The sequence below is a fragment of the Lepidochelys olivacea genome (assembly GCF_965140295.1).
Source record: "Lepidochelys olivacea isolate rLepOli2 genome assembly, chromosome: 1".
Classification (NCBI taxonomy): Eukaryota; Metazoa; Chordata; order Testudines; family Cheloniidae; genus Lepidochelys; species Lepidochelys olivacea.
Genome location: NC_140411.1, coordinates 155,659,258 through 155,678,620, shown reverse-complemented (window position 1 = coordinate 155,678,620; position 19,363 = coordinate 155,659,258). Strand labels below are relative to the sequence as shown.

Sequence of the window (19,363 nt, the reverse complement as noted above, 5' to 3'; positions counted from 1 at the left end):
CAGTCACTAGGGTTACCAGACAGCAAGTGTGAAAAATCGGGACGGGGTAATAGGAGCCAATATAAGAAAAAGACCCAAAAATCAGGAGTGTCCCTATAAAATCAGGACATCTGGTCACCCTACCAGTCACTTTACCCTCAGATCAATTTGCACCTTAGATCTCACAACAAAAACAACACTGGTAGCCAATTTTAGAGTGAACTAACTAAGGATTTATTAACTAGGAAAAAGAAACGAGAGAGTTATTTACAGGTTAGAGTAGGCAACATATAAGCACAAATGAGATACAATCTGTGGTTCTGAAAGGTGACAGAGATGTTGTAATCTGTCCACTGAATGTCTTTTAGGGCTAACCCAGCTTGACCCTGGGGATCTCTGTTCTTACTTCTTAGCTCCAGCCCTTGTGAGAGTCCAAACAGCAAAGAGAAAGCTATTTCTTCTTGTAAGCATCTTTATATGCACTTCCCCCAGAGTTCAAACCACTGGGATGATTGCTCCTGCACTTAACTTCATGGGTGGATTGAGCAGTCAACAAAGTTTTTGTCCTACATTGGCCCATTTAGTTTTGATAGTCCTTCTTGATGGGAAGGGGAGCCACTCTTCTTCCTGCCTAAGTTCACAAGTTCAAAGCAGGCATTTTTCCAATTATAAAACAAAACTTGCATATTTCTTATAGCATGGGATACAGCCATTATAAGTTACATTAATGTATTTAGCAACTTATGGACATCTTTACAAGTCTAACACCTACTTTGAACAATATTGACCTATGGGTGAGCTGATCTGGTTTCCAGTTATGAATTTCAGTACTCAGTTGACACCTACAGCCTTGGCAATTGCTAGCACCTGGTTTACCAGCGTCACGCTCTTCTCTCCCCACATTCCTTTGCCCAACAGCCCCTGGCAGCTGGGAGAAGCAATTGCAGTGAAAGTTCTGCACAGACCCTACAGCCCTGTGCTAGAGCAAGCTCAGTGGAGAATCTAGCTACCAAACTCTTCACACAGGCTCGGAAGAGAGGTGTTACTGTGATTTTTTCAGAGGCTTCTAACTTGGCCATATTTGGGTGAATTGTCATGAATACACCAAAAGACACATCCCTGACATTAGGGTGACCCCACCCACTGCCAAATTTCATGTCCCTGTTCCAAAGCATAGAGATATGAGAGCTTCTGATCTAAATGTTTGTTTTTAAATAAATAAATAAATAAAAATTAAAAGCAATGGAAAACAGGGTTGGGCAACCTTAACTACAGCTCCGTCTATAGTACCAAAGGATACAAGATTGAGGAAAGGGAACTAGAGGAGAGAGGAAGCGTGGGAGGATGAGAGGTGGTGAGGAAATTTTGGGAAGATGGGGCCAAGGCCTTACAGGTGGAGAGTCAGAATGATGCCTTGAAGCCCAAGATTAGATTGAGACAGGACAGGTAGGAGGGAGTGCACTGGAGACCTCTTTCAGAATTTATCAAGGTTTGAGGAGGGAATTGAAGGCAGACAAGAGTCACTGGGGGTTGAATATGCAAGTGTCTATCAGGAGGGTTTATTCACCAAGGACGGAGGAAGGCTTGGAGGATTTCAAAATCCCTTTCTCTTCTCTGTGCTTGAGGCCTACGCATAGTTGTGATACAAGCTCCAAAGTCAATTGAATTACTAGTGTCTTCTACCAAACTAGTCACCATTCTGTGCTAGCAATTATTCAGAAATGGGATGGGGACACACACCTTACAGAATGTCCTCTCCCTGCACCTTTGAAGTTTAAAAGAATCATTTAAAATAATAGATGGTTAATGTAATCCTTGGTTCAGCAAGTGAATAAAACTTTGAAAATATAAAAAATATAATCAAGATTTAGAACAGTTTGGGCAATGGGTTGTTACATGAATAACTATTACTAGGTCAACAAAAATTAAAATTTAGATTGTGTTCTTTTGCATTCCTTGACATTTCAGACACAACCAGACCTCCCAAGAAAGATGAAGAAAATGGAAAGAATTATTACTTTGTATCGCATGACCAAATGATGCAGGATATATCCAACAATGAATACTTGGAATATGGCAGCCATGAGGATGCAATGTATGGGACAAAACTGGAAACAATACGGAAGATCCATGAACAGGGACTAATTGCAATACTTGACGTAGAACCTCAGGTACTTATTGGAAATGTATAAAAATGCAAAGCTTATCAGAGACACCTGAATTTTATGTTGTTACATTCTATCGCCAGTCATTTTTTGACCTTAGAATTTAAGACATATAACTCATCATACATTTAATGTGAAAAGTTTTTAGTATGTGGGGCAATGGTTCCACACAGGGACTTCAGTTTATGAAATCATCTTCTACTGATCATTAGGGTAAAACTAAGAAGTAGAAATGAGCTCACCATTTGGTTTGGCAAGGGACCAGTACTGCTGTGAAAATCTGCTTACTGCACACTTTAATATAATAAGGGAAATTATTGTTACATTATTGTTCACTGCACTTTGCTGTCCATTGAAGCAGCTGATTGTCTGTGCCAGCCAGCTGTAACGTATTAATATGTTCAGCCCTAGATTTCACTTTGATAGCACACCCAGGAGGGAATTTTGTTCTGCATTGTCCTGACTGTCCCCTACTTCCCTGCTGTTACTGGGTCAGCAGTCTCAGAAGTAGCATTCTCTATCATCACTGATGCTATAGGAAGGTGTTGCCTATAGAATGGCTATAGCTGTATTTATTAATGTCTGTGTGTGTTATAATAGCATCAGTGAGTAGGTAAATTCACAAACTCAAAGAATATGAATACTTTATTCACAGTGTTGCAATTTTGATATAAAATCCTAAATGGAACATTTAGACTAATTTCCTTTGGAACCTCCCACGTTGATATGAATTTCAGTTGATGGCCGAGTATTTATATGTTTTATTTTTAGCTGTGGTGCCTTTGAATTCATATTCAAGCAGGTTAAAGGACATGGGGAAACAAGAGACCAGTCCTGAAATAACTTTCAGGAGCCAATTAAAAATATGAGCTGCTGAGCCCAGAAGACAAGTCTGACAGTTATTTTCCCTGGGTCATGACCTCTCTGCATTCTTTCTCACCAGCCATTGCTTTGGTTTGCAGGGCTCATCCCCCTGTGAGCAAAATTAACTAGTCGTGACCAATATTGTCTGTTTTCTCTACACTGGCTCTTCTCTTCTTTTGTGGCTGGATTCATGAGATCACAGGTTTGGTTCTGGACAGTGCAGTTGATGGACTTTGTTTCACCTAAGTGGAGACTTTCAGAACAAAAATAAGACGTCTGACTACATTGTATAATGCAACTCACCTAATTTGTTACAGTTATGGTAGTACTTGTCCATGAGCCCAGTTCTAGTTAATTACCTGTTTCTGTATTCCAGGTTCAGGTATTCTCAGTTCTGTGAGCTTCCCTGACTCATGTAACCATGTTTTTCTGTAGAAACAATGCATAACTGATGATATCTGAAAGTGGATTTCAAGCAGCAGAGAGGGACATAAACTCAGCTGGCTGTCAGGCTAGTTTTTAGAAAAGGACCTCTTTGTACTGCTTTGAAGTGGAATATAAGTGTCTTTCACTCTACATTCTGCCCAGACAGTTGAGATCAGCTAGGTTATGTTTGCTTGCTACCTACCTATCCCAAGTTTCAGTCTGGATCAAGCCAGGTGGAGGGACTCATTTGTGGAACTACCTATGTCACTCATAAATCATTACTGTTTGAGTCAGGTTAATCATAAGCATTGTCTTTACATTTCCCTTCTGCATAGAGGTAGCTTGGAGCTTCTCTAGCAGGGTGCTTGGTCTCAGTTTATGATTATTGAATTATTAGTATTTTCAGTGCCCTCACGTTTTGAAAGCTTCATAGTTTTCACATCAGAACATTTTTGCTTCAGCAAAAATAAAAATAAGTTTTTATCTGTAGGTTGAGCAATATTCGCAACCACAAAATGTTTTGTTATGATATTTTAGTCAGCGTTTACTATAAAGTACAATTTATATTTTGACCCATTTAGAATACCATAGCAAAAGTTTTTCTAGCTAATGCAAATTTTTCAGCATAAATATAAACTGATTTTTAGTGTTTTCTGTAGGAAAAATATCCTGCCTATGAAATCTTGGATGCTTTCAATACCATGGCAATTCTTTATGCTGATGAACTTACAATTTGGGCCCCAATCTTGCAAAGACTTAGTGGAGTAAATGGGACTGTAAACTTACGCATATCTGTAAGTCTTTCCAGGATCAGGGTCTTAGTTCTTAATATTTCTTGGTTATATTTTGAAACTGATCTAGAGTCTTGTTAGTTCTTCCCTCTGTTTGTATATTTAAACTTGTATCCTGTTGATTGATTTGTTCTTCTTCTCAAGTATTTAATGTTTTTTACGTAGGCACTGAAGGTCCTGAGAACTGCAGAGTTTGCTCCTTTTGTTGTTTTTATTGCTGCACCTACGATTACCCCAGGCATTAATGAGGTAAGGCTTATTACAGGTAAATGTTTTTATCAGGAGACACAATTAAAGGGATAATTCAGTATGTGAATAAGATCAACATTTTAACTGACCAGTTGTCTTTTATAGTGGGGTCAGAACACCACTGAAGTTAAGATTGAGATGATTTTACTGAATAACAGATGATTTTTCCTATGTTTAAATATAAACTTGAGCTGCAAGGATCCGTGCACTGTCACTACTAGGGCAGCACTTCATAGTACTCTTAGCTCTTCACATGACAACTTTAACATCAGCTGATACATAGATCAGTACTGATCATTTGATATCCTTTTAAAATATATTGTTCAGTTTTATTTCCTCCCTACCTAAAAGAATTGTTTCCAAAATCCTTGCTATGGCCATTGAGCCAACTAATTGGTCAGCTGTCCAAGAATTTCCATTTTCTGAGTCATTCAATGTACTTCACTCTTTCCTCCCCAAGTAGAAGGAGGAAGGAAGCTGCTACTAAGTTTCATCTTTGAGAAAAGAAATCCCAAAGCTATATACCAGAAACTGGCTTATTAAATTCAAATAACATTGTGATGCTCGGGATTGTGAACAAAAATGGAACGGATACCTGCTTGTGAGAAAATGTTAAGTGTTCATGTTCAAAGAGAGTTTATGTAAGGATTTCTCAGGATTTAGCTTAAACCAGAACAAACAAAACATTTATAACCAGTTCCTTCCTTTTTTTTCACTCTAGAAAGGTGTTAAATGTATCTGAATAAGAACTTTCTCTTTGTAGCAAATCCCTCTTCCATCTCTTTGATCCTGCAGGGAAGTGATAATCCTGTGTTTGTAGCAACAGTTGGCTTCCCCAGACATAATGTGTGTAATAACACAAATATAGAATTAGGACTTCACTACAGATTCTTGCAGATAAATGATGGGCCATAAAGGATAAAGATGTTCAAACACAAATACCATAAATAATTAGTAAAATGGCAAGAAAATTATGAAAAAAAAAAAGGAAAACAAAACCTTTTTGTTTTTCAAGTGTTAAGTTACCCAAACACGGAAATGAAGATGTCTCAGAACATTCTGATTTTAGCTATATTAAAATGATGTAGTGATCATTCCTCTGAAACATTGCTGATGTTATCATTTACTGTAAATTTATATGGACAAATATTAAAATGCTGCATCTTAGTCCCCTGTAATGGTAGATATTCTTTTGCACAGCAGATTGCATAACTGTTTAGGGCGGGGAGCTCAAGAGCGCAAGAATAGGTCCTGGATTGTTATGCAACTTTTCTGATTATTTTAGCTGGAGCTGTTGTACAACTCACTGTAAATGCACAAAAGCCCCTGAAGATCTTCAGTACTATTTTTGCCTTTTAAAAAAAAATCCATGTGTCTTTTGGCCCAAAGGTATTACAGAATTATCTGATTGTTCCAATGTGTTGTTTCAAATCTCCTACTCTGAAATACCAGTGGTACTTCTCTTTTGACCATTCAGAAGTTCATGTTGTAGAATGTGAGATGGGGGAGAACTGGGAGGGTTAATATGAGAAAGTAAATTGCTGTTTGGGGATGTACTGAGCTACAGTGTGAGCACATGCAAGATTGGGCTTTTTTTCCTTCATTGGGATAGAAGACGTAGGGGAAGTTAAACCAAAAAAGGTTTAGGGTTCAAATATTTAGCCTCATTATTATGCTCTTGTGCTGTGTTTAGTTTTTATGGCCCAGATCCTGCAATTTGATCTGTGTGGCATAAAAATTCATCCAGGTGGACTCTGTTGCAAAATCGGAATCATGCTTTAATGTTTTGTATATTTGCTAAAACTGTCACTGTCTGTGAACCACTAACACTCACTTTAAAAAACAATAAGAGTGGACACTAATGCAATCTGGGTCCTACTCACCTGGATCTATTGTGCTGCATGAGAGGGAATGGAATATATACAGAAGCTGTGGTATGATGAGTCTCAGCAAACTGGGTTTTTGTGTGCATACTTCATATTTCTCATTCATTTTTACTTTTACAAAAGATTCATTTGCATAAAGAATAGCCCTTTCTCTTGACCTGTTTATCCTGCTTTGTTTCATTTTTGCAAACACATCTGTAAATGACTGTCTTTTTTCCTTATGTTTTTTCTTGAATTATCATCTTTGCCTTTCTTTTCATTTTCCTGCGTTCGTATTCATTTTACATAGCTGCCAAAATGGTGCAGAAAATTGCCTGTAAGTACCGGCTAGAACCTGATAAGATGCAATCCTAATTATTTTAATAGATTTAGAACGTAGACATCCTTGTTCCCACTCAACATTACTTTTGCCATTAGAATAAAAGTATAAAGTAATAAAGACCTCAGACATCTGTGCTAAAGCTCATTCAAATGAAAGGATTATTCACTGGCAAAAAGTTAAAAGGATAGCCTTAAAAACAAGTGAACCCAGAGACTTTTATTCCTACTCTAGGAAATGCACATTATGACTTTGTGATTAACACGGTTCAAACAGCCTTATCCTGCAATGCACGGTTGAGCCATTTTAACCGACTGTAGAATGCATGTGCAGTATCTCCAATTTACAGGGATCCCACTGTGACTGAACAAAGACACAAAATACAGTGCCTTTCTGGGTAAATATTGCATGGTTCTGGTGGTTTTATGAAGCACAAAGCCAAATGCTTGCTGTCGTCAACCACAAAACATGTAGTAATCCCCAGAAATGCATGGCCTGAAATGCGTTACTGCCTGTTAAAAATACAAATTTTAGAGATTTCAAATGTCCTTGCAGATCTCTAGTTTTAAAATTTTAATTTAAAAACAAAAAATGATACCCGGGCTGGTTGCCAAGCTAACCTTCACTATGTAAAGAGAGGTCTTAATGGGATGTCAGCTTTGAAGCCTGATTATGGCCACTTACATGCTAAGTGACATAAATCCTTTAACTGCTAATGACCTTACCAGAAACATTTAGCGAAAGCTGTTATCCAGTGTGGCTATATATATATATATCTTGCGTTCTGATATTCAGGTTTTTTTTAAAAGACAAGTGCACAAATAGTGCTGTAAATTTGGACTATGCAGATCAGAGATAATTCTGTCATATATTCAAATTAGAGGTGGGCCCAAACCAAAAACCTTGATCTGGCTCCTCCTCCCCAAACTTTGAGGAAGTTTGGACCCACTTCAGAATTTTGCAGCTCAGGCCAATCCTTAATTCAATAATGTAAAAGACTTACTATTGTCCTCAAGAATGTAGGGGAAAAAGTACTCCTGGGGGAATTCTGCATCACTGCACATGTGCAGAATTCATGTCCCCCACAGATTTCTTTTCTTCCCTGCAGAAAAATGACTTCTGACAGGGAAGCAAAGGGAATCTGCAAAAGCAATCATCCTCCCCTCCCCAGCAGAGCAGGCAGATTGGTTCGGGCACCTGGAGCAGCCAGCAGAGATGTAAATCACTGACAAGGCAGGGGGGCTGTAGAGTCATGTGTGTGAAAGAGAGAGACACTCTGTCTCTCTCGCTTGCTATTGCATCATGCTTGGCTTGGAGGGGCAGGGCTTCAGGGTGTTTCTGAGGAGGTAGGCATGGGACAGGCACTGTCCCATCAGGCAGAGCAGAATGTAGCAGCCTGCCTGCTTAGTGAATTGTTCCCATTCTCTTTGTGAATTCCCCCAGGAGTATAAAACAAGTGTAAATGTTTAATAGCTCCTTTACATTGCCAGAGTGGTGTAAAGGACAGTATGGCCTTATAAATGCTTATGGTGCTTTAGAGATTAGAACTAGTCTAAATTTTTGGACCGAAAAAATTTCCTATCAGAATGTGCTCAATAAAGTGTTTCCTACTGACCTTTCTGGAGATGGTCAGTAGTCAATATAAATTGTGAGTTTGATTCTCCAGCCTTCACTTACTCTTCAGTTGCCTATGTTGTAACACTGAGCGTATGGCTGCATATGTTTGTTGACTAATAACTAGAAATAAAGGGTCAAACCTAGTTACATTACTGTTAGGCAAGGGGGTTTGGGAATTTCCTCCCATGCTCCCCACTTCAATTCTCCATCCATTGTATTGTAGTTGAAATAAATTACCGAAATAAATTGAAACCAAAGTGATTATATTACATTATTTTGACAAATAAAATATGCAGAATTTTATAATATTGTGCCTAGAATTTTTAATTTTTTGCTGCAGAATTTTTAATTTTTTGGCACAGAATTCCCCCAGGAGTAGGTAGAAGTAACATTTTACATTTCCATGGGGGTAAGTGTAAGTAGTGTAGGTCTCCCAAAATGCAGTCTCCTTAGTTGTCTATAAAATATTACTTAGGAACAACGACGACAGTTAAATGTTATAATCTAATAGATATTTTTGAAATACCCTCTTTGTTTTTGCAAAATCTAGGGCCAGAGCCAAGTAGAAGTAAAGATTTGAGAACAACTCTTCTCATTCTTTTCCTATTTTCTTTTCCTCATTTTCTTTTCCTTTTACAGATTCCCTGCAGATTTCTATTGTCTGTCCTAATTTATCATTATTAAATAGGAAGTGTAAATAAAAAAGTTTATATCCATAAATTTATTGCGTATTGCTGACACAGGCATGAAACTGTCTGTGAAAACCTACATTTGTCTCCCAAGTTCTAAAACCTTTTATATTCTGACATACAGTATTAGTCCAGTGGCTTCAGGTTTATTATACTCATTTGAAATATACAGTGTCCAGTACGTTATATTTTTAATAACATTGAGGTTACAGACATAAAATTAATTAGATATCTTGAAAGTGCAAAAAAAAAGTAGCACTTGTACAAATATAATTTTTCACTTTGTAGATCAAACACAAGGGGTCAGATCCTTAGCTGATAGAAATCATTGACAGGTTTTAGAGTAGCAGCCATGTTAGTCTGTGTCGGCAAAAAGAAAAGGAGTACTTATGGCACCTTAGAGACTAACAAGTTTATTTGAGTATAAGCTTATGCGCTAATAAATGTGTTGGTCTCTAAGGTGCCACAAGTACTCCTTTTCTTTTTGCAGAAATCATTGGAGCTCTGTTGAAGTCAGTTGAGCTATGGTAATTTATGATAGATGAGGAATTTGCCATGGTTGCTGTTATTTTAGGGGAATGTCCCAGTGGTGTATTTAGCACAATCTAAGGTCTCTCTTTATCAGTAGTTGACTTGAGAATAGCATAGGACAAATCTGCACATATCATTGTTTTTCACAGAAGCCTCATGTGCTTGTTTGGATGCATAATACTCCTTAAAAGGACATTCTCTGTACACGTCTGTGTGAGGAGCACTTGGCTACATTTATGTTTGAATGTAGTTTTCAAATATGGAGAGAGTGAGTCACCTTCTGTTGACTACTGGGGACTGTACAGTTTGATATGCTTCAGGAAAGCAGCAACTCCTATCAGGATCTAGAATTGTACTCAAGGAAATGGTTAGTTTCATGGTACAGGAAAGGAAAAGTGCCTCATTCCAGTTTTCTCCCACTGAATGCTGATTTTCGGATGCCCCAAAAGGTGCAGCTTCCACATCTTTTTTTATACAGTGCAATCCCAGATACTTGGTCAGTTGAAGAAAGGGAACCCAGTTGACCTCGTAATATGAAGACTCTGGAAATCAAATGTTGTGACCCATATAAGTTCAAGTAAAAAGACCACTCAGTGCTGCTCTGTGCTTTATAGCACAGGAGTGCTGGGCTGCAACTCTTGGTACATAGAGAACTGAACCATGGCTAATTGAACTGGTGGGATAACACCAGGGTAGGTTCTAACAATGCAGCGTGACCACACTGGCCATATTGTTTGGGGAGTAGTTTTGTCCCATTTCCATATTGCACTGTGCAATAACATTTCATTTGCACTGCCTCCTGGGCACCTATTCCACAGTTCCTAGAAGCAGTGGCTTGTGGGAGATTTCAGATGATCTTCTAGTATCCCTAGGGAATTGTGAGAAGAGAGTTTAAACTCCCATCATTCATTCTCACCACAGAACCGAGGCAGCAGGCGGAGGGAGAGAGTCATCCATAGAACAAGCCCCCTGCAACCCTGCTCCATTTGGAAGCCCAGAATGTGAGCAGTGCTGGCCTTGGAGGAGCATGGCAGGAGCACCCACAAAATATGATTCCAAAGGCCATATATGATAACCTGGCCTCAATTTAGGGCAGGTTCCCGAGACAACTCCCAGAAGAGGTGGAGGTGGTAAAACTGGTGCAGCTATTCTTGGTGGGTTTGAATTGCACCAGTAGAATTTAGAATTAGAATACAGTCTCGATAGACCATAAGATGTTAGAAGAGGGTTATAATGAAAGAGAAATTAGAAAGTAATAGAGTGAGAATTTCCTAAGACTGTCCACAGTAAATATTTATTAAAGTAAAAGGAAGTGAAACTCGAAGACTGATGCTGAGTAGTAATAGACATTACAGAAATTGTCCAAAAAGAGCTGAAACTTGAAAATTCATCCTGTCATGCTTCCCATATCGATGTCTGGATAGATGCCAAACAGCTTGTATTTGTCAACTGGATATGTTTTCATTCATGAACTGACACTCTTTCCATGTTTGTACTGGTTCTTACTTTTATTTTTTGTAATCCTTATGCGCTAGCCCATGTCTGTTTAACCCTTCCCACAAATTAGATAAGTGTCCTGATGTGTCTTGAGTAACCTCCGTTGATGGATTATGATTTTGTGTAAAGTTACAAGGATGAGGCAAGTTACAATTTCTTCCTTGTAACATGCATGGAATTCGACGTTATGTAGGGGGCATAAGTCATTCATGAATCTTTAGATTAGGTTTTATTTTTGCTGTTTCCTTCTCCGTAACCAACAAACAGAAAACTGAACAAAAGAATCTAATACATCTCTCTTGCTTTCTTTTCCAATCATTGTGCAGGATGAATCTCTTCAGCGCCTGCAAAAGGAATCTGAAATCTTACAGAGAACATATGCACACTACTTTGATCTAACAATTATCAACAATGAAATTGATGAAACAATCAGGCATTTGGAGGAAGCCATTGAGCTTGTTTGTACAGCATCACAGTGGGTTCCAGTCTCCTGGGTCTATTAGGCCTTTCACCAGATAACTGAAGAATTTTATCAATACTGGGAACCACCTCATACATGGAAAACCTCTTTGTTATTGACCTTGTGTCAACAGATCTTGGCCCCTAGAGACTACCTAGATGTAGTGTGACCTAAATTTATAATTATTGTCATGTCCTAATAGATAGGAGGAGAAAAAAAATTAAACACTAATTTAAAGAGACAGTATCTTTTTTTAATCAGTTCTCCTAAACTTTAATAAAATGTATGTTTCAATATATGTATTATTCAATCCTTTGGAATGTTATATTTTTGGAAATCATAGCTTTTTATTTCAAAGGCCCCTGAAAACTGCACAAAATAGATGCTGCTTTCTATAATCTATTTTAATAATAATAAATGATTCTGTTACCTTAACTTGGGGGTGGAACACTACATTCTGTTTAGAGTCTGATTTTATGGATTGGGATAACTTGCTTTCCTTTATTTATTTGAAATAATTAGTCTAGTGATTACAAAACAAATTCATAAATTTTAAAGGCCTTTCTTTGCTCCTTTTTTTTAGAATAGTACTTTTATGTAACATCCAGATAATGTGATACTGTCTCTTTGAAGAACTCTGTAAACCTTTTAGAGATTTGAAATTGGGTCTTGACCCTTAATGCATGTGGACAGTCGCAAGCGTTCATGCCGTTGGTGTATCTGTGTTGAAAAAAAAACCTGTAATCTACAGCAAAATACATTCCGTTCTTGGGAAAACGTACCCAAGGGAATAAAATAAAATATTATTATGACTAAGTTGTAAACCTATGCACATCCCTTGCATTTTGGGCAACTTTATAAAAAAACTGATTTTTATTAATAATAATCATGTAGTGAAATGTGTTTGTAATTTTGTCTCAATTTAATTTGTTGTAAGGTGGGCGGGGGAAATTACTGGTTTCACCATTTCAGATCTGTGTTGTCTGAGAGTATTAACGTTTTAATTAAGTTTAAGCAAAGAAATGCTGATTTTTAATATGTATGTAATTGTTTAAAAAATGCACACATTTTAAGAGAAAATCCTGTGCAATGAAGAAACCAGTTTAGGCAATGCGATAAACTGGCTATTCCAAAAGACTCATCTACAACAGCCCTGTAAATTCCTTAAAAATGGTAACTGACTCTACAGTCTGACCAATTTTTTTTATTTTAAATATACTTCCTTTTATGTGTTCAACAATTAAATGCCTTTGGGTCCTTCATTTCATCATAGATTTCTTCAAGTAGTTCTGAAAACAGTCAGCTCACTCTTAGATTTTAAGAAATCTTTCTTGACCATACTTAAATTAATCAAAGGCTCTGATGTGAATTCAAGTCTATCATGGGACTCTGCTGAGCACATAAACTTCATAAACACAGCTTGACCAATTTATGAGCAAGAGCAAAGCCCAAGAAAGCAAATTCAGCCATGTATTCACTTCAGAGCTCTGTGGTTTCTGTTTCGTCATCTCATTCCCCTTGGCCTGCGTGGTTTACATTTCCTCTTAAAGCAGCTGAGCTAAATTGAGCATCATCACCACAATTCATGACATCATAATCTACCTGGTCACAGGTGACAGACATATGATGATCCAGAGTCTTTCTCCTAAGAACTCAGTTGTCTGTTTTATTGTATAACATGAACTTTAACTTGTGTGTTAAATTATAACATGGCCATGAAAGGATTATCCTCAAAGTTAAAATGTGATTGACCTGCAGATTGTTTCAACTGCTTGTGAACGCTGCATATAATCAAGGTATGTTCTCACTGTAAAACCTTTTCTCAAGAGACTAAAAGCTTTTAAAGCATATAGGATGATACTGTCCTTCCTCCTGCCCCCTGCAGCACAGACCATGCTGATTCTGCTCTCTTTTCTCCTTGTAAAGTCCTTAGACAGCAACAGAGTATCTTAGGGTCCACCAACACTTCAGATACAGCTTGATGAGCCAGGTTGCAACATGGCTATTCTGTGAACCAGTCACAACACAGTTCCAGTCTGTAGTGTAGATGAAACCTTGATCCAAGGCTTTACCTCGGTTACAGGACCCATCTACAATATACACTAGAATTGTGTTATGTCCCGGTCACAGAATAAACATTTTGTAATTGAGTCCTTTGACTTAGTTATATTTGTAACGTTTGTATATAGGCTGTTGGAAATCTGCTAACAAAAAGGTTCTTATGGACCCTCACCTATGTAGCCCCAACAAAAGTGTGACATCGATTGTTTAACAAGGGATAGCAAAAAGTGTATTGTTGGAAGTTGTTCATCCACTGTGGCCTTAGCATTTCCAGAATGTTTTAAAAATAGACTGTGACCCTGGTAGTAAGTGAAAATCCAGAAACAATCGTCAGCATTCACTAGTGCAGTAACACTGTAATTACGGTCACATTTGAGCAGACATTCTTGCAGACCAGCTCTTCATATAGCGACACTAGCCACAGCTCAGCTCAGTGCTAGGTCAGGACACTCTCAGTCTACCTATATGCCTGATAAAGCACGAAGATGAGCAGACTAAACAAAATGCAACCAGGAAGCATTCCTGTTCTTAGAAACACAAGTCTTATTCTGTGGTAAGTATATCTCTGACTTCATTGACACCTTCTTTATCTTCAATGTTTGTAAAGTTAAACAGGTATTTGTACAGTAACGTGTATGCTATTTAGGCCATAATCCACCAGAAGGAAAATTGGACTAAGCAGGACATTCTGGTTCTGTCAATTTGAATTACTTGGAGATTCTTTACAACCAGCCTCCTAGAAAGAGAAATCTGCTACTTTACATATTATTAATAAGCAGTGATTTAATGTAATTGACTTGTGGGAGGGAAGAAAGTGGAGTCCCTCATTTAGGCAGTGCTATACAGTAGTCTCTGTCTCAGTAAACAGATCTTTGGATAGATTTGTTTCTTGATGCAATATGTCCAACCGAGATCAGCCTACCTTTAAGGAATTCTAGATCAGATCTAGATGCCTTCTCTGCTCCATTTATGCCACTCACATGGCAGAAAGAGCCGAAAGCTGCCATAGCTACCCAGCTGAGGGTTTCCCTGGTATGGGGAAGACAAACAGGTATAGAACTAGTGGTGAGGGGATGCAGCTCATTGTGTTTCAGCTGTCCCCAGCTGAAGGGTGGCCCCTGACATTATGTCTACACTGGCGGGTGCGGGGACGGAATTGCAGCAGTGAGTCTCAGAGCCTGTGTGTACAGACTTGGACTCACGCTATGACACTAAAAATAGCCAAGTAAACATTCCCGCTTCAGCTCTGAAATTCTGGGAGGCAGTGGATTCAGAGCCCGAAGATGTTTTACCTTATGTGGTTATCCTTACGTAGAAAGAAATCCACCCCTTCCCCCAGTTTCAGAGCCCCAGCCCTAGCGGGAATGTCTACATGGCTATTTTTAGGGCTGTAGCATGAGCCCAAGTCTGTATACCTAGGGTCTGAGTCTCACTACCCCGTGTGTTTTTTTTTGCAGAGTAGACATACCCTTAGGGACTGTAGCCAGCCAACCTAACTTAAAGCAGACATTAGGCTGCTCTAAATTGTGTTGGGACTGACTCAGAAGTGGCCCTGGAATAAGAGAGTTGTACCAGTCTTTGGCTCCAAGTCTTTATCATTCTTTAAGTTGCTTGTGCACTGGGGCTCTTAGCATCAGAGAGTTTATTAAGTAAATTTGATCCTTCCAGTATGCGGCATCTTCCATCTGCCTCTTGCCTGTGGAGTTAGAAGTTGTAGGATTCTCTATTAAATGTTCTTTTAACATGTTTCCATTTCCTTCATAAAAAGAGAGAACCCTTGTTGTTTTATGTTTCAGGTGATAAGATTATAGAATTGTAGCAGTAGCCAGTTAGGAAGTTGTGGCAACTATACACGTACAGCTTTTTAATAGCAGAAGGACGTCTCCTGTTCCCTTCCCCTCTAGATTTAGTCCTCGGACATGGGGTGGGTTTTTTGGTCAAGAAAGATGCATGGCCATATTCTCTTAACTTCAGAGATCAGTAGCTACCTTGCACATTTAGCAGTGTGTTTTAACCTAGGAGATTTAAAATATTTGCTCCATTTTAATGCTTCTCAGATATGTTTCGTCATTATTAAAAATGAAAGGTGTGTCCTCTAAATTTCACCTTAAATATGGCTACTAAAAATCACAATAGGAAAAATACTTACATATGCAGGCTGTAACTTATTATTTATTTTCCATTCTTTGCTCAATGAAAACTGAAAACCACCTTACTGGAAGCTGAATATTGGGAAAAGTTGCTGAACATAAAGTTGACCTTTCAAAATGTAGATAAAAATATCCAGTCCAAGCACTTTGTGGTCTTGCTCTACTCTACTAAGATTAGGCCTAGCTGCTCTTATTTAAGGCAGTTAAAACCTGGATCTAAGCAGTAACATGTTTGATATACAAGATTTTCTAGAGAACACAGAAAACCTACAAAACCTTTCTAATGAATTCTAGATGAATTAGAAGTAAAATATACTGCAACTCTGCTGCTTACAAAATATTTTCTTAGGTCCAGTCAAGTAGGTATAATGGGTCTGGTATGTGTGTGGTTCTGCAGCGTGGAGTCGGGAGTGGCTTAGCTAATGTGGGCATGAGCCAGGATATGGGACACATGCAGTGCAGACCTACCCTGAGGGTTGCTTCACATAATAGCACTCAGACACCAGGGTGGTGGGCGCATTAGATTAACTAAGGGAGAACAGTTTTTTTCCCAATATTATATAGAAATATTCCAAGCAGGTTACAAACATAATTCTTGACATTTTTTCTTCTAGCCTTCAATTAAGTACTATTAGTGCACCCGGCAACAATTTTTGCTTTCTGTTCTACTCCAATCCTTTGTAAGAGGGGTTAGAGTGCTGAGACAAGGAAAGAAGCTTTTGACCTCTGATGATCTAGCCTTGGTGTTAAAGGCTTTTCTAGCTCATTTCCCAAGCCTGTACATTACAGAGAATTTTAGTTCTTACCATGGAAGGATGTTTCACTTAGCAGTAACCTCAGCCAGGCATGCTGGGGAGTTACCAGCATTAATCAGAAATAGCCTTTTCTTAGTTTTATGAAATGTAGTTTTCTTAATCCTCTAGTTCTAGAAAGAAATAAGATTTTTTTTTCCCATGCCGTATCAATTACTGGCCACTGATACAGGGAAACCAATGCCATGGCAGTAAGTGTCTGTATTTCAGCAGTGCTGATGTAAGTGCTGGACACCCCCCTGGCTTGAAGTGGTTTCAATCATATACAGGGTTTCAGTTTGGTTCAATGGGTCTCAGCGCCCCCACTATACAAATTGTTCTCAGACCCCTGAGTGCTGAGCTGCCCCAATTCCAACTGCAGTCACTGGGAGCTGTGGGTGCTCAGCACCTCTGAATGGCTGGCCCCGAAATGTGATGTCCTCTTTCCTTAAAGTTGTCTGTTTCTTTTGGAGATGAGAGAGAAGGAAGAGATCCACCAGATATGCTAGGTGAGCCCAGAGGGTGTATTCATGTTGAACCAGCGGTTAGTATTGTTCAAGAGAATGATCTAGGTGCATCTTCTCATGGAACATTGTCATAATGGTTTGTGTTTGGTATTAGCGAAGTATGGCAGTTGCAAAGTTAACATGTCCCTGGCAAGTAACCATCACTAATTTTCTCACCAGTGCAGAGGAAATAAGCCAAAGGAAATGAAGGAGCTGGTTTGTGTTTAAGTGTGACTCACCTTTAACTTCAGACTGAAGGAGCCTTCACTTTTACTGCTTTTAATTAAATAGTCCAGGATAGTGAGGTGAGAGTCTCTTAAGCAGGAGGGGAAAACATGGTCTCTGTGCGGCAGGAGCTACGTTGGGTATGTCTACACTGGGGGGAAAAAAGTGTGTTCTTAAGTGAGCTAAACCATGTTAACTACCTCAGGTTAAAATAGTGGAGATGTGGCAACTCGGCTGTTAACTCTGGTTAGCGGGTACAAGGGAAACTGGGGTTGAACCTTAGCTGTTAACCCAAGCTAAAAGCTGAGTTGCTGTGTCTTCACTGCTATTTTAATACATTAGCCACCACAGGTTAGCTAACCCAAGTTAAGAACACGCCTTTTTTTTTTTTTTTTTTTTTTTTGCAGTGTAGATGCACCCTTAGAGCCAGGGATGCCACCACAGGGAGTGCCCACCTTTTTAAAAAGATACACAATTTGAGGGATTTGTGGTTTAAATTATCTTCTGAAAGGTCACCTGTGACCAGGACAGCTGTGGATTGTTTTTTGGGTGTGGGAGGGAAAGGTTGACATGCTAAAGTAGCACAATTACCTTGTACTAATACCAGGATATCCTGTTTGTTTAATTGTGGTGTGGAAACATCACAATTGCAAACCTGATTCTAGGATTTGTTTTTCATAAAATGTTCCCATCCCCCCATTACTGCCTTTTTATAAAAACAAAAAAAAACAGTTTTTTGGAAGTATTGTCTCCATGATAAGAGGGAGAGTTGGGGATATTGTAAATTGCACCATATCCAATTTAAGTAGCAGAGCAGTGTATTCATGTACAGTGACACTGGTATTTGGAGGTTGTCCTTTACCACCAGAACTATGGAGGATTTTAAAAGCTTCAGATTCTTCATACACCTCCGGCTTTCTCCTAAATGTGTATCTATGTATGTGCCTTTGGAACACCTGAGCTGGTGGCTGTTCCTCTGCCCGCTTGCCAGAATAAGTATAAAACTGATGTAATGACTAAGTGTCTGAAGCATAAGTAAATGAGTCAATGAAGCACTCTATGAAGTTATCCATTGCATGGAGGGGATTAGAGAAACTCCACATTATTTATAGACTGAACATAGGAGACTGAACATTGGAAACTTTAGAAATGGGCTTTTGTCATTTCAGAGTTGGAGAAAATAATCCATAAATACAATGTATAAAAGGCAGAAAGGACATTTGTCTAAGCAGCTGGCTCAAGATAATTCAGTTATGAGATGATCCCTAAAATAGTATGTAAATACGTTTTTTGCTCTTTCCACTGCAGATGTAAGCCGGTGTCTAATTCAAGCACACTGAGGGTTTCCTAGGACTCACCTGGAGGAAGAGGGGAGAAATATCTTCCTCATTCTCTCTCCTGCTGCCAAAAAATAGTTCATTGTTGTTCATTAGAACAACACTGCTGTAGAAGAGTGTCTGTCACCCTGTTAATGCTGAGTTCTGTTTCTGGAGGGTTTTAATATCTCTGCCAAATCATAACCTGATGTGACAATTTGGGGATTTCTCTGTTCTAGAGCAGTTAATTTTATTTTTACAGTATGTAAACTAATGTAGCCTTAATTATGCTGATTTCTGAAGGACAGCAGGAAAGTGTTCCAACTCTCCTGTACATGATCATATGCCACACAGTGAACTCAGTGACTCTCTTTTTTTTAAATGTTGTTTTTGCAGACACCTAAGGCAGCCTGGTCTTAACCCACTGAAGCCAACGGAAAGATCAGTAGGCTTTGGATCAGGCCCTTAATCCTGTGTTTGTACTGGTGCCTATTCATGTTTTTATTTACTTATTTTTCTGATTGCTCAGGCAGTTAGTTTGAAAAATGGCTTCTGCGGAAATGCAGTAATTCACTTTTCATAGTTGTTTGTTCCAGCTGTGCGTTCCATCTTTGCCATGGTTTGAGTGCTGTACAAATCTTGACATTGTATGGAATTCGCATACTTCACTTTACCTCAGTAGGGATCTTTCAGAATTGTCAAGTGGGTCAAATCCTTCTCGCCAGACACACACAAGCTGCCGTGCGACTCCAGATGTGAGTCCAGCCTGAAGGGTTTAGCGAAGGGCATCGCTACTTATTAGAGTTTTGCAGGGCAATAAATGATATTCCATGCATTCTAT

The 19,363-nt window shown here is 38.8% G+C and overlaps 1 protein-coding gene across 13 annotated transcripts in view; it reads left to right on the top strand.

Moving 5' to 3' along the window:
* Positions 1–12,289, top strand: part of CASK (calcium/calmodulin dependent serine protein kinase) — a 420,545-nt gene extending 408,256 nt beyond the window's left edge. For all 13 annotated transcript variants that reach the window (XM_084635068.1, XM_084635057.1, XM_084635067.1 and 10 more), the window contains 3 exons: positions 1,948–2,150; positions 4,391–4,474; positions 11,340–12,289. In XM_084635068.1, coding sequence (XP_084491194.1) covers positions 1,948–2,150; positions 4,391–4,474; positions 11,340–11,516 — 464 coding nt within the window. In that variant the 3' untranslated portion in view covers positions 11,517–12,289. The remainder of the gene's footprint in view (positions 1–1,947; positions 2,151–4,390; positions 4,475–11,339) is intronic.
* The last annotated feature ends 7,074 nt before the right edge of the window (positions 12,290–19,363 follow it).